We start from the raw sequence: 15,877 nt of genomic DNA on the forward strand, positions 1-15,877 counted from the left end.
ATGCAGGCCACCAGGCTATTTACAAGAAGGGACTTCTTTAGCACAAAGGTGATAAAAACTGTATGTTAAAACAATTACTACTTTTGAATATAGGCTGCTGATTATAACTTCCATAAACACTTCCCACTCCCAGGTAAGCCAGGAACCGAGGAAGGATGCCTTGTTTTTATTTAATTCTGAAAGGGATTGCCTCTGCAGGACTGAGCTGTGGATCAGTTAACCAGTCCCAGTGGGCATCACGGTGATACTGGTTTGGGGCTTGAAGATGCAAACACAGGAAAGGATAACAGGCTGAATTAATCTCCCATTCCAATGCTGTATCAAAGATGTGGTGTTGGATCCTGACAGAAGGGTTGGTATCAGGATCACAGGAGTCCAGCACTTGGTCAGTGCAGGAGCTGGATCCACAGTGGTTTGGGAGAGCAGGCAGAACACTGCATGTGTTCAACCCTTCCTGCTTAACTACCTGTGGGCCACTGCACTAATCACTGCATCACTGCACTAATGCCACACCATTTGACTGAGTCTGCTCATGTGAAATGAGTCATTCAATAGGCACAGGTGCAAGAAATCACGAAAATAATAATAATAATAGTAATAATAAACAGTTCTGTTTTTTAGTGCAACAGATAATATTTCATCAACTACCTTGAGTGACAACTAAGTCCAACAGAAAAGAGACAGACAGAGAAAGAAGCTAAGAAGGAGTCAAACAAGAGTAAAAGGAGAGAGAAGGGTAATTTTGTGGTTCAGCTGAGGCCCAGCTGTCAAGAAGAAAAATGCATGTGCCCAGCCTAGGGAGCTAATGTCACCATGGCCTCAGAAGGAAGACATTGGCTGGGCTTCTCTTATGTAAATATATGGCAGCTGTATGTCTAGCTAGTACTACTCAGCAGATACAAATGAGTCATTTCCATGCATCTGCCATACCAATGTAAAAAAAGTCTTATTTGATTTGGAGCAATCACATTATTTTTCTTTTTTTTTCTTTTTTTTTCTCTATTTCTTTTACAGAGTTTTTCTCCACAGTATGACTCCTATGATGTGAAGGCTGGTGGAGTTGGTATCGGGTACCCACAACCCATTGTAAGATGATAAAACCTTTTTTCTGTTCTTTCTTCTTTTTAAAGAACAAATTTTCTGCTCGTAGATTATACCTTGGATGTGTATGTATCCTGATTTTAATCTAACAATATAAGTTTTCATTTAATTATTGCCTGGAAGTTGAATGTGATGTAAGGCAGCAGTTTGTTCAGCAATTCAATATTCTAGAAAGTAGCTATAGATCATCTGGATTTTTTACTTTTTCGGTTTCTTTCTTCAGTTTCTTACCTTCCTTTTCCTAATCTCTGTGATTCACCTTCTTACACCACCTAAACATTTTTCCCTTTCTGCCTCATGTACATTCCTTATTCATCTGCTTGATATTCTTCCACTAATTGCTTCCCTTCCTTCCAACAATTTTTACCTCTTCCACTGCCTTTAATTTTCCTTTACCCACTCAGTATCATTTGTCTTTACTCAGTATGATACTCCACACTTGCTAACTTTTCCACAATTCAAACTTACCTGATAACAATTGAGTAAATCCTGTTTATAAACTTTATTCATTCCAAAGCTCAAAATATTTTTACTTTTCATGATTACCATTTTTTACCCGCAGCTGCTCAGACTGTGTGCTAAAGATGCTGTATCTGCCTGCTAGACCTGGTCCAAGCTTTTCAGTTTTTTTTAAGTGAGAAAAAGCCTCAAAGAGTTATACCCGGGCTATGCTTGATGTATAAAATAAATCTGGATGTTGCATCTCATGATTTTCCTTTTAGGCACTGGGATTTAGAGATATTCAACATGAAGTGTTCTTGATTCAAGCAATCTGCTACATAGAGGATGTGGTGAATTGCTATTACTGGAAATTGGCTGTGCTTCATTAAGCATAATCATTATTTTCAGCCCAATTCTGCATAACACGGTTTGGGTATCACATGTTGTAGCATATCAAGTTAGTTCCAAGCAAATATGTTATTTCTCAGGGTTCCATCAGATCGTCTTGTGAAATAAGGTTTACTGATCACAACAGCTGTTTTTCCTGAAATATAGTCATTATTTTCTCCCCTTTATTTTAATCTGTTTTATTTCTATCTCCTTCATTTGCTACTGTGTTCATCCACACATTGGTCTTCTTCAACCATCCATTTGTGTCTTTGTTTATTCATTTATTCATATTCACTCCTCACAGTTTTCACTCACAGCTATCATACCATCTGCATTCTTCTACATGGTGTTTTAATAGCAGATGTGTTGAACCAGGCATGTAACCAAGACCTTCAGTTAACAACTATGGCTACACCTCTCTGTTTTGGCTTTTTCCCTGGAAGTGGTTAGTGATTTCTTGTGCTCTGACTCCTGGACTTGGGTTAAAGAACCCCAGCAAACTACTTTACTGGGCACCCTAGAATATCTTCAGGGTTATCTGTATGGTTTCAGGTCATAAGGTCTTTTATATTGCTTCGTGCCATACAAGACCACAAAGTACTAGCAGTTACAGGCAGATGTGACTGAAATCACTTTTCTAAATAATGCTTATAATTAGCATTATATAGACTAATTTCTTTATTTATACATTTATCAATTTTCAGCTTAAATACTCCTAATGAATAAATATCCAAACTGAAATAATTTGCAAGATTAACAAAGCAAAAAAATGCAGCACCAACATTTGTCCTTGTGTGGTTACCATGCCTGGTATTTCCTCAATCACACACCTCTCCATTGCTCTCTTCCCATGGCTTTATATTGCTTGTACACTGATTTTGTGCTTTACATCACAGTTTCTCTTCACTTACTCACGTAACCTCCACATATTGTCTTTGTCTCCTTCCACCAGTGCACATTCTCTAACTGAAGGATGCTCATCTGTTCCCAGTTTGGAGATGCTGGCAGCAAGTACACCCCTAACTATCAGTTTATCTCCTCAGTGTGTAACTCGAAAAAATTATATCTCATTTGTTTATAGCCGTATGTCTAATTGATTGATTGCTATTGATGAGTTGATGGCTTAATCCTGGTTGAATCTATAGTTACCTTATACCAAATTAGTTCTAACAATTAACAGGGACTGCTCATTGTATTCACACATCGATGGCAACCACATTTCCCAAACCCTAACAGCTCTGCCTCTTGCTGTACTTCTTGTCCTAGAAAATAGCAAATACTAAAATGGCTGACGTTTTTTAGACAGAAGACAACTGTGAACTAATATTATTTATTTTTGTAGTATAGCACAGTACTGTCCTAGACATGCCAGTAGAGCACAGCAATACTGTTAATCTTGTATTATGAAAGTTAGGTTCATGTAACACCTGTAATACGTGACCTATTCTGACACAATATGACAACATCCCATGAAACATATTATATGCAGTATTAACTATGGAATATTCTGCCAGTATGGCGGCACACAGCGATCCTCATGTCATTCATACATGTGATTCTTTTGGCTGTATGAAACACATGAAGAGTTTAATTTAACAAAAGCTTTTTTTAAAGAACCCCCTATAGCTGCAGTAGACCACTGTGCTAACTTTTAAATGTTTTCTGGTTTGCAGTATCAAATGCTTTTGTGGTTGTTGCTACAGGAAGCAGAAATATTGAGGTTTTGGTTAATCCAGACCTCATTTCTTTCTTATGGCTTGGTACTGTTAAAGTTCAGAAAAGAACTTCACTGGTGAAAATGATTGCCTTACTGACAACAACAAAAGTATGGCCTTAATTCAGTCATGTCTAGGTCATGAGAAATCTCAAGTGTTGAGCTGATTAAGCTCAGTTACACAGTGGAGATGCTGATGCTCATTTACTGTGGTTAACAAATTCAGATCCAGTTTCTATTCTTCCCCTTCAGGCAGCACAAGAGCTGAGCTAAGCAACCCTTTGGGGTCTAGAGAAGGGCAATAGCGACTCAAAAAGGAAAAGATGCAGCTCTGAAAATACCTTGGGAGGATGTTAGCCAAGCCTGCAAGGAGCAACCCAGTGAAGCCTTTTCTGAAGAGACAACTAGACAATGTACTTCTTCTGCACTGTGTGTAGATACTGCTGCTTCCTTTTTACTGCAGCAAGTCCAGGTCACCAAGGATTTTTCTCTGTACTAATTATGTAAAAATTTATTTCACAGTTATTGTTGACTATAGCACCTCTATTAAGCTTTATAGCTATATTACATGAATATAACTACTATTTTTTAATCTACACTACAGAGTGGCTTTCCAGGACCCCCTGGCCCCAGTGGCCCCCCTGGCCCACCTGGTCATGCAGGTCCCCCTGTAAGTAACATTAATCTTCTCATAACTGTCTTGTTATTCTTTTATATTAGCTCCTCCTTTTCTCTGTCATAAATATTACGTACCTTTTCAACTGATAAATCTGGATACTATGCTGAAGAATTTTATGCATAAATGTCGTCTTGGGCCGTACCATCAGCAAGACTCGAGAGCTGAGGCCAGTATATTGTGCTGGCTTAAATCCTTGTGTACCCCTTGAGATCTCTGCAAGTCCATGGGGTGACAGCTAACATTATTTTAAGACATGCCACTGCCTGCCATCCTGTTAATATTCCCAAATGTTTATCCATACAAAAATTTAACAGGAGGTAAAGGAAAGTGGAAGATACACATTCAGTGAACAACACAAAGGGTCTGTGTTTTTCAGTGTCCATCTCCTTTTAGAGGAGCAGTTTCTGTTTTCATGGAGGCATGTTCTGCTTGGTTCTGGTAATTTCACCTTCAGTCATTTGTTGACTGATCTGACTACAATTTTCCTTACAATTACGAGATTATAAAATATAACAGCACTATGAAATCATGTATGTAGTTGTTCACATCTTTAGTGAGTATTTTGCTGCATTTTAGGGCTCTGCTGGATACCAAGGATCCCCTGGAGAACCAGGACAACCTGGCCCTCCTGTACGTACCCATTCAGTATCACTGTGTATGTTAAAAGCATGATCTTAAAAGCATGAATCTGTGTCACCACTGGAGTGGATGGAAATTTTGCAGTTCATCCTAGTTGTTGACTATGTTGCATGTCAAATGTAAAAGTATTTTATGATGCCTAATGCAATTTTAATTTGAAAGAGATTTAATATTTGTTATTATCGTAGTTAATATTAATTCTTTTTCTACAGGGACCTCCAGGCCCTGTTGGAATGATAGGCCCAGTTGGTCCACCAGGAAAAGATGTAAGTTCACTATTAGTCATTCAGTTATTAATAAATAGGAAGAAAAAAAGTTCATTAAATTTCAAGACAACAGAGCACAGAGATATTAATGCATTTGAGAATTTTTAACGTCTCCCTGTTTCTCCATTTGACAACATGACTTTAAGAAAGTAAATTTGTCTCACTTTAGGTCTAATTGTCCATTCCATAAAAAGTTCAATTTTAGCAGGCAATTTGATTGACACCAGAAAAAAAAAAAAAAACCCAACAAAACCAACATAAGCACGAAACATGGTATTTATTTGGCGCAAAATAAATTAGCAGTTATAAAGAAAACTAGACAGTAGTGGTAGTTTTCTGTTCCCTTTAAATATTACTATGGGACTTACAGCTATTAACACCATTTTCTGTGTCACAAACAAACAGGTGTAGTACCAGCCAAGGCAAACATCTAGAGCTTGTGTCCATTTTGAGTGTTTTACTAAGAAAAATAAGTTTTCTGGGATCATCTCTTTCTAAAGTTTGTCTTCAAGTAACTTAGAAATTAACTAGAATCTTGTTAAAAGCTGAGTTTATAAATTCTGGCAATTGTTTTCCAGAAAGCGGTCACAGAGGGAACTGTCACCCTGATAGGATTTCCCCACTGTCTTTGGTGGGAGTTTCACCTGCTTCCTCCAACTCACCTTGATCTACCACAACTGGTGCTTTGCCAGTAAGTGAAGCAATAGCAAAACACTAAAAAAAAATTATTTTCTTTCAATAGGGAGAACCAGGAAGACCAGGCAGGAATGGAGATCGTGGAATCCCTGGATTACCGGTATGGAAAAGCCCGCAATAACAAAGGTCTTCTTACCAGAGGTTTTGTTTGCCCATTTCAAGTTAGTCAAGTGAACATGACACACAGTGAATATTGGCTTGTGGCCTTCATACAATAAGGACGTGATTTATTAATCTTTCTATTTTTATGTGCTTAGGGTCACAAAGGACACCCTGGAATGCCTGGGATGCCTGGGATGAAAGGTCAACGAGTAAGTATTGCATATATTGAGTATAGCTGTGTCTGTTACTCTCCTTGAATTATGGTGTTGCACTGTTGTGATCCCTCAGTCATCCTTTCCAAGACTGAATCACAGAATTAAAGTTAATTTCTGCACAATGTAATCTGGACTTCCATAACAAAGACTTACTTTTATTCTGGTTACCTCAATTGTAGAGCTCCATCCTAATGCCAAAAAGGGTTCCAACACCTGATAGCACTCGTTATTGAAAATATGCCCCTTTAGGGGGTTTAATATTTTGCCAAGAGGAATCAAGTTTTCCAGAATGCAGGAAGAATACAATTCACAGATATGGTTTTACTTTCCCACAGGGTTTTGATGGAAAAGATGGTGCCAAAGGTGACAGTGGTGCTCCTGGTCCAAAGGTAAAAATCTGGAGTGTCCTCTTTCTAGTAGGCAGATGAATGACCCCCATTATTTGTTGTATAGCTGTGCTTTGCATATTTAACCAATTATAAAAATACAATAAGCATTCAAGAAACCCATTTAATATCTCCATGAAAAAATAGGAATCATTCCAAAGGATTTAGGCGTTCTGAACCATTTCATGTCCCAATTTTCCAGCTGTAATAAACATGAGATACCAAAATGAAAGGACATGTCTCGGTCATCTGACTTTCTTGCATTTTATTTTAAAAGCTGAGTCTTTCTGATTTTTATATCCTGTTTAATTTTTGATTTGACACTTGTTTAGACTTCTCAGAACTCAGTTCATGCTGGGGACACCCAGCACCACTAGAAAGGAACAACAAATTGAGCTTTTTTCTGTGTCTCTTCCCCTTGGATAAACCAAAAAATGTTCTCATCAAAGTTCATTTTGTTTTCTTTCCATAACAGGGTGAAACTGGTCTTCCTGGAGTGAATGGAGCACCGGGCCAACCGGTAAATATGTGCATCCTGTAGTGTTTAAATGTTAACTGAGTTGTTCCTCATCTTTTAATTACTCCACCATATGCAATGAACAACAATGAGCTATGCAAATAAGAGCAATGTCTCTTTGCTCAGCCTTCTTATTTTAGAAGGCATTTAACAGATTCATTTTTATATGTTTTCTAGGGACCAAGAGGTCCAGCTGGAGAAAGAGGAAGACCTGGAAATCCCGGTGGCCCTGTAAGTAATTGCAGATGTTGTTCTTATCCAGAGGCAACCTATATTTGGATTCAATATGCTGAGATTTCCCTACTTTCTTAAAGCTGTCTTAATGCAAAGGAATAAAAAACTATGTAGCATCTGTAAAAATCTCACATGAAAACTTTTCAGTCCCCAATAAAGATGTAACACTTCTAACCCACAACATGTTCACCATCCTATTTCCTGTTTCGCTTTTTAAAATGAATAGATTACACATTGAGGAAGAGTTCAGTGTTTCGGTATAAGCTCAGGTTTGGCCAAGAGAAGCAGGGAAGAGGAGTGGAAGCAAAGAGTGCCAGGAGAAGGCAGAGAGAGGGAAAAAATGCAATCTCAGAAGTAACTTGCAGGAAAGAGATAAAATTCCTCTTTGGCTGAGATTAGGGGGTACTTCCTTTGCCCTGAAGGAATTCTTAGTTCATAGCATTCAACACAACCAACAAAGCAGTTTAACAGCCAGCACCTTGTTTGTGCAGACACTGCATAACCTGAGCAGAGGATCTGGTCTAATATGACTACAAGACAGGCAACAGGGTTTAAATCATCAGTGTTCATCAGGTTTTTAGAGTGAAATTTATTCTCTTATGTGAATCAGAAGTAACTGTTACTTTGAAATATACGTCTATTGCAATCTTACTTATTCATACAGACAATGATTTGTAGCTGTCATTTCCTTAAGAAATGTAATAAGAATGTATTTTTACATCTTCCTGTCTCAGTGCAAGTCATGTAAAGTGTTGGATATTCCTTCACAAAATATTTAGTTAATTATTACTTTAGAATTTCTCAATTAAGGAATCCTTGGGTCTTCGTAAACTAAGTGGGGATGTACAGACACAAGAATATGGTCTCCAAGTCATGGACTTGAAAGGATGTGGGTTCTGTGTCGGGGCAGTGTTCTGTACCCAACATCTCTCTTCTTTCTCTAGGGTGCCCACGGCAAAGACGGATCTCCAGGAGCAGCAGGCCCACCTGTGAGACAACTTTACTTTAAGTATTTGTGCTGCTTTAGTCTAATTACTTCTAGCTGATGTTCTGCAGTGCCAGCAAACCTGAAATTGGGGTGCACTTGTTGAAGGATGAGCATTTTATTTAATGGTATTTCATAATTGTGTTGGTTAAGATACTTAAAGGACACAGTGCAATAGGAGAGCTTTACCACTCTAAATCAGGAAATGCAAAAATCCAAACCCAGATTATTCTCAGAGAACATATAGATGGATGGAATTGCTGTACTCCATGAAGTTCAAATTTTGAATGATCTTTTCAATTATATTATTTAGCTGTCTGGAGTGGGCAAACATTTTTCTTTCTCATCTGCCTAGAAATCTGAGCATGTCCACTTGTGTGTGTAACAGCTGTATTGGCTTTCTTTACTCATTCCTTTTTTATAATTAGAACAAATTCTGAACGTTTTTCATAACTTAATCTCCTTAATGATAGATTTCATGTTTTTAGTTTTAAAACACATAAATTCAGCTGAACATGTAATAGGGTAACTAAGGCATAGGTGTGATATTTTAGGACTAGCCAAATTTCATCTTTTACAGCATGATTTATATTTGCTGTTTTGCCAGGTGTTTCCTTACTCAGAGAAAAATCCCATAATCAGACTCTCTTTTTTAACTTAAGATTAATTCCATATGGCTTTTACCTTTTGCATTAATAGTAATTCTTTCACTTTTAAGGGTCCCCCAGGTCCCCCTGGAACTGCAGGATTTCCAGGCTCTCCAGGTTTTAAGGTATTCAACTAAAGATGCATAACTACCTGGGATTTGGTTCTTTCTCTACTTACACAGCTTATGTCACTGTAGATCACCATTTTATGAGTCCTCCTTTTCCTGGCTGCTATTACAGTTTGCAAGCCTAGAACAGATGTGCTGCCACATGCAGCACTAGACAAACCGAATCCTCATTATCTTCATGAATACACTACTAAGTGTACAAAACACTACTAAGTGATGGATCCCCCATTCTCTGTGTTTTGCTGTGAGAGGGACTGGAGTCAATGTCCCATAGCTTCAGGAGCTGTGCACCATGTACTGCCTGGAGCACCTGCATCCTATGTGCCTCATCTGGCTCTTGCACTCAGGTGATGATGCTGGAAGCCTTCTTCCCAAATCACACAAAGATGCCACAGTAGAACAAACCATGAGTTTAATGCTTATTGACCTAGAGATGATTAAAATTGCCTTCATTTTCTCCTTTTACTATTTTTTTCCATAGGGTGAAGCTGGTCCTCCTGGTCCTGCTGGTGCTAGTGGTAGTCCTGGAGAGAGAGGAGAACCTGGTCCTCAGGGTCATGCCGGCCCACCTGGGCCCCAGGTACATCAGTAACACATGGGAGCTGAGAGGTGCTGTGTCACTTGCTCTTCACAGAGCCCTAGGTGTCCTTTGTTCTGGTCCTGGGTTAGCAGCATTGGTGACTCATATATTTATTTTTCCAGGGCCCTCCTGGAAGAGCTGGAAGCCCTGGCAACAAGGGTGAAATGGTGGGTACTTTTCATATCACTGCCATTGCTGCACTGTGTTGGTGAGGGTCACTGGACTGGGTAGAGTCCATCAATGCCATTCTCTCTTCATCTCTGTCTGTTGTTCTCTCTCTGCAGGGACCTTCTGGTATTCCTGGTGCTCCTGGTCTGCCAGGAGGCCGTGGTCTTCCTGGTCCTCCAGGTGCAAGTGGAAACCCTGGGGCGAAAGGCAGTCCGGTGAGTTACTAATGGTATTTACATTGGTGGTACAAGCAAATATGGTGGAAGTAAGCCTGATAACCATTAAAAAAAACCCCATTGATCTTCTCTTATCCACTTGAAATGGCCTAATAACTTATTTTGTAATGAAAATAGGCAATTATTTTTATAAATATATAACATTTCTTTGACACGTTTGCTATATATAAGGATTACACATAAATATGGTAATAATACCTATTTGCTTTCCTAAATTATCCACCAATTCAGATACAAGAAAGATACAGCTTGTGTAAATTGGCTACATCAGACAAAATTTGTTCTTTTACAATCCTAGTTTCACCCGTTTAAATTCCCAAGGGCTGAGTCCACACTCCACTACACCCCATGAGTGGTACCTACTCTTATCCTGACACCCCAGCAGGCCCTTTTCTTACAGCCTAACACCACGTGTAGCTCTTTGTCAGAGAAAATATTCAGGGACTTTAAACAAAAGACTCAACGATATCTGAAATAGCTCAGGAACAGACATAAAATATTACTCAATGGTGTTTAAGATTGTATCACTTCTTTCCTTTACCAGATTTTTAAGGAGTCCCATGACTTCCAGGTCCAGCCAGTGCACGCTAATTTCTTTGCAGAATGTTAAATAATAAAAAGGAGTCAATAATTTGGAATATCATGTCTACTCCCTAGTATTTCAGTACATCTAGTAGGTCCAGAATGATACCCAGTTGCAACCCATAATTTTAATGGGATTTTCTCCATTTTTAGGGAGACCCTGGTAAGGATGGCGCAAAAGGAGAGCCAGGCCCAAAAGGCGAGCGTGTAAGTGATTTCAAAATGTGTCCAGAGACTTCTTTCAAGGAAGTCTGAACCCTGAATCATTCCCCATACCAAACCTGTTTGGCTTTTTGGAGACCTCTAATTAACTGATAGCCTTGGTTTCTGTTGTTGCCAGGGTGAAAATGGCACCCCAGGCGCTCCTGGACCTCCTGGTGAGGAAGGAAAAAGAGGTGCAAATGGTGAACCCGGGCAGAATGGAGTACCTGGTACCCCTGGAGAAAGGGTGAGCTGTGGTACACGACCTTTTGAGCTAAGACAGAGACAGCAATTTCTGAAGTTCAAAACACTTCCAGGAGAAATTTCATTCCATATCTCTTCTCAGCAAATTCCAGATGTAAAACTGGGTTACAAAACTGGGAAGAATTCTTATCTAGTTTCTCCTCTGAATTGCAGCTCTTGGATCTATCTCAGTTGGAAATAAATTAATTTCTTTCAGTTTTTTTATATAGAAGAAGCAGTGATCTTATGTATCTGGTAGTTTTATCAAAAGTTTCTTGCTGAAAAACAATCATAAGCTCTGAGAACTACAAGGGGGAATAAATAATAAAAATTTCAAACTTACTTCTCAGTAATCAAAAATAATCCACTCTGGAAAGTGAAATTAATGCAAATACTTCTCCATTCGAGATATGTCTTTATGTCAACATCTCTATTGTTAATGCATCTTAAATATCAATAACAGCAATATTGTCAGGATGTCTTCTATGCTACAATATCAATACTACATACAGGTTTTTTGGCTAGTATGTTAAATAATTTTCCAAAAATTTAATAATTCTAACAGAGGAATTCACTAATTGTTTTATTCAACAAAATACATAGCAACATCATTACAAATTTTACATTTATGCTCCCATCAGAAGTAAAGGAAATTATGCTGACCTATTTGTAGGTCCTAACTTAATAATTGATTGCAGTATTTGCTGAAGCTATGAGAAAACCAAAGATGCAGAATGAACTGATTAATCATACTAAATATGTAAATGGGGTTGCAAAATGAAATTTATCATTCAAATTTCTTGTAACCATTTAAGATAGTAGTAAATAGAAGTATTAAAATAATACAATAGAGCTCTTCTCAGTATTGAATTGGAGGAAAATAATTATTTAATACTGAATGTGATGTTTTATGTTTTTATATTACTTTAGAAAACTCATAAATAATGATTCAGGACCAGTTAAAATTAAAGGAAGACAGGCTATAATTTCAGCAGGGGCATTATAACCACAGAGAAAATATTCTGTAGTCCTTCTTACTACAGTGAAATACCACTTCCATCTTTTTTTTCCCATTAATTTTCACACTGATATGTCTAGTGGTAAATTGTTGAGAAGAAAAACCCAGTTGCCATTACCTGTGTTACATTGCCTACCATCCATAGTTTGTTCTTTTATCTGGCAGGGCTCCCCTGGTTTCCGTGGCTTACCCGGTAGCAATGGACTTCCAGGTGAAAAGGTATAAATCTTCCTCCAAAAAAGTCCTCCAAACTTTTGGAGAATCTATGTGAATTTGGGTGCACAGTTTGAGATTCAATGTGATGCTGATTCCCTTGCTGTGAATCTCCACATCTCTTTCCAGGGTCCTGCAGGTGAGCGTGGCAGCCCAGGTCCCCCTGGCCCCAGCGGACCCGCAGGAGAGCGTGGACAAGACGGAGGCCCAGGTCTTCCTGGAATAAGAGTAAGACAGGCTATCTCCAAGCAAATGAGATAAACTCTGTTAGAGATGACTCATCTGAGCTGATATGATAGAGGAGTCCAGCTGGAAGTCCTTTCTATGAGTTCCTTTAGGTAGTAGTAGCATCCATTCATGGTGGGACAGGTCACTGTGCAGAGACACAGGGCCTTCCCAGGACACTGCCACAACAAACTGGGGAGGCTTTGGAGAGGCTCCAAGAGCACGCCTGGCCCTGCCATGAGAAATGCTTTTAACATGAATTAGCATTGCATGATTTTCTGCATTAGCTCTCCACATTTCAGCAAATTCTAACATTAGGTATTTAAAGGTTCTATTTAAATATATTTGTATTTCAATTATTATGGAAATAGTCTTAAATGTTTAAATAATTAAATTAGACAATAATTTAAGTATTTCAATAGACAAGTATTATATTTTTTGCTTATTTGCAATTAAAGCAAATAAGCTGTTGGTCAGTTTTTTACAGTACATATCAGTAAGATTTCAGGGTTGGCCTATTGTGTAATACTGACAGAATGTAACAATGTCTAAGTGTACATGGAACAACATTCTGAGAGCTGTACTAGGAATTAGCAACTCCTAACAACAAATATATTGACATTCAAAAGCCCAACTGCAGGCTTCTGAGAACTAAACAAGATTTTATTGGCAATGAAAATGAATTATTTAAAATACAACAAAAATAATGTTTAGAAATTTAAACAAGTTAAGGAAAAAGTGCTACACATTGTGTTGCTTTCAGGTAGAGGTACATAGTCAGAATTGTTTCATTCCTTGTTTTTTCCATCTAAAATTAGTTTTCTTCCCACATAATGAAAGAACAAAATTTTTGTGCTAGTTGATTAATGTCTGGTGTCTTGTTTATATACAACTCTCAGAAAAAGCAATAAACCCATAATAACAGAATTTGTTTGCTTTCTCCAATCTTCTCCCTTCATGGGATGAGGGAAATGGGAAGACTTTTAATCTTTTTTAAAGAGGATGAAATCAAGCAAGTAGTCTTTATAGATATATATATTTATATTTATGAATTAAAATTTAATAATATACTTTTTAAGCTGAAGTATAACACTCTTTTTTTCTTCAATTGCAGGGCTTGCCCGGAATTCCAGGAAGCCCAGGCAGTGATGGGAAACCTGGCCCTCCTGTATGTATATTGTGCAAATATTTTATCCTAGTCCTCCTACTGACCCAACCCTACCCTCATCTCACAGTATCCACATGACAGGTTGTTATCACAGCCAGATTAATCATCTCCTCTCTGTTTGCTTTAACTACCTGAGCACTTTTTATGCTGTAAGAGCAGTCTGCAAACCCTGTCATTTCATACTGTGTAAATACAGTCTCTGGGACAAGAGTTGCAATACAAAACACATAATGAGTTTTGAACAGCGTCTCACCCTCACTCACTGTTTAATGAGCCATGGGTATTGCTTTATTTCACCTCACAGATGCCATATCTCCCGTTCTTATTCACTTATCCCAGGGTAATCAGGGTGAATCTGGACGCTCTGGCCCCCCTGGCCCTGCAGGCCCACGTGGCCAGCCAGGTGTGATGGGTTTCCCTGGTCCTAAGGGCAATGAGGTGAGTGGGATTTCTCCTTTTCTGTGCTGATCCTTGATGAGTCAAATGTTAAACTGAATTGCTCCACAATGGGGCTATCTCACACTGCTGCTTTAGACTGTTGTCCACTGACCAGAAACAAGTATTTCAAATGTAATCTTTCTTTATTGTAAGGGTGCACCAGGCAAGAATGGAGAAAGAGGCCCCGGTGGACCACCTGGAACACCTGTAAGTTTTGCTAATATTTCGTTTAATTATATTAATATTAATTAATGCACAATATTAATAATAACTTGACGAGTCTTACAAAAATGGTATCACTCTGTAACCATAGCCTTGTCTTTCAATAGGGTCCTGCTGGGAAGAATGGTGATGTTGGCCTTCCAGGTCCTCCAGGACCTACTGTAAGTGTGGTGGGCCAATCCGAGGCAATGATTAGGGGGTCTGACATCTACAGATAGACACTGAGAATTTAAGGGAAGGAAAATATTTTTAATGATGTGAAGAAATCTCCTTTTATGAAGAAAAATAAAAGAGCTCTTCTTTGCCATTATTTTAATGAATGAATACTGGAAACTTTGGTGGGAGAAACTTGACTCAGGTATACCTGGTGTAGATTGAAATGAAAAGTCAATTTAGAGCTCTCAGTCTTTTCAGAGAGAAGTGTATTGTTGCTCCCTTTAATGTTTATGTCATTTCAATTTCCTATCAAGTTAAAATGTGTCTGCTGAATCACATCTAAGAGTTGGAGTGAAAAGAGCTAATACCAGAACACCAAAATAGATTAGGTTTTGAGACTGTGCAATGTTGTCATCAGGTCATGATAAGGAGGCATAGATTAGGGGTGGTGTGGAGGTGTTGACATGTTGAAGTGTTTTCAGGCAAGTTCATGGATTTTCTTTCCTCATTTGTTTGATTCTAGGGTGCTTCTGGGGAGAGAGGAGAACCAGGACCAGCAGGCCCACCTGGCCTCCAGGTGCTGTGTGTTTATTGTTTTCTGATTCTTTTTAACAGACTAACACCCACATGCAAAATTAAAAAAAACAATAAAGGCATCTGAACATTTACATTGGAGTGCATGTCATCATATTTTGAATATAATAGAATATAACAGATCAACCACTTGAGAGAATTTACTGCATCACAGATCATTGCAAACCAGGTGGTTAGCTGAGATTGTGTCACCTAAACCCCTCAGCCATCGAATTGGCATCTCCTTCTTTCTGAAGGATTGGAAGGAATTGGCCACACATCTTTGTGTCAAAACCAAAAATCTGAAGATGCAAAATGCATAATTTATCTGTGTAACATGGATAATATTGTTCCTTAATACAGGGATTGCCTGGTGGACCAGGACCAGCTGGAGAGAATGGAAAGCCTGGAGAACCGGTAAGTAGTAATTCCTTTTTTTTTAAGTAACAAAAAATTAATGAGAAGTCCTTCCTAAATTATATTTTCAAATTCAGACAGCTCTCAGCTCTCTTCAGAGCAGCAAAGCCTGATTTTAGGAATAATAGGGGAGAGAAACAGGATGCCAACTACAATGAAGATTTACTGAGTAAAGTTCATGGATAACTTACATTTATTTTCTCATAACTAGGGGCCAAAAGGTGATATTGGAGGACCCGGATTCCCTGGCCCTAAGGTAAATAATAAAGCAACTTTTTTGTAATGACATAAATGAAT

General features: G+C 38.4%; 1 protein-coding gene across 2 annotated transcripts in view; it reads left to right on the forward strand.

The window, feature by feature from the left end:
- COL3A1 (collagen type III alpha 1 chain) overlaps positions 1–15,877 on the forward strand; it is a 49,646-nt gene that overhangs the window by 20,997 nt on the left and 12,772 nt on the right. For both annotated transcript variants that reach the window (XM_032114532.1, XM_032114533.1), the window contains exons 5-29: positions 1,015–1,086; positions 4,251–4,316; positions 4,902–4,955; positions 5,177–5,230; positions 5,973–6,026; positions 6,184–6,237; positions 6,579–6,632; positions 7,105–7,149; positions 7,324–7,377; positions 8,325–8,369; positions 9,084–9,137; positions 9,622–9,720; positions 9,843–9,887; positions 10,005–10,103; positions 10,860–10,913; positions 11,047–11,154; positions 12,334–12,387; positions 12,511–12,609; positions 13,721–13,774; positions 14,114–14,212; positions 14,366–14,419; positions 14,542–14,595; positions 15,114–15,167; positions 15,527–15,580; positions 15,792–15,836. In XM_032114532.1, the coding sequence (XP_031970423.1) occupies positions 1,015–1,086; positions 4,251–4,316; positions 4,902–4,955; positions 5,177–5,230; positions 5,973–6,026; positions 6,184–6,237; positions 6,579–6,632; positions 7,105–7,149; positions 7,324–7,377; positions 8,325–8,369; positions 9,084–9,137; positions 9,622–9,720; positions 9,843–9,887; positions 10,005–10,103; positions 10,860–10,913; positions 11,047–11,154; positions 12,334–12,387; positions 12,511–12,609; positions 13,721–13,774; positions 14,114–14,212; positions 14,366–14,419; positions 14,542–14,595; positions 15,114–15,167; positions 15,527–15,580; positions 15,792–15,836 (1,578 nt within the window). The remainder of the gene's footprint in view (positions 1–1,014; positions 1,087–4,250; positions 4,317–4,901; positions 4,956–5,176; positions 5,231–5,972; positions 6,027–6,183; positions 6,238–6,578; positions 6,633–7,104; positions 7,150–7,323; positions 7,378–8,324; positions 8,370–9,083; positions 9,138–9,621; positions 9,721–9,842; positions 9,888–10,004; positions 10,104–10,859; positions 10,914–11,046; positions 11,155–12,333; positions 12,388–12,510; positions 12,610–13,720; positions 13,775–14,113; positions 14,213–14,365; positions 14,420–14,541; positions 14,596–15,113; positions 15,168–15,526; positions 15,581–15,791; positions 15,837–15,877) is intronic.

This window comes from Corvus moneduloides, chromosome 7 (assembly GCF_009650955.1).
Source record: "Corvus moneduloides isolate bCorMon1 chromosome 7, bCorMon1.pri, whole genome shotgun sequence".
NCBI lineage: Eukaryota > Metazoa > Chordata > Aves > Passeriformes > Corvidae > Corvus > Corvus moneduloides.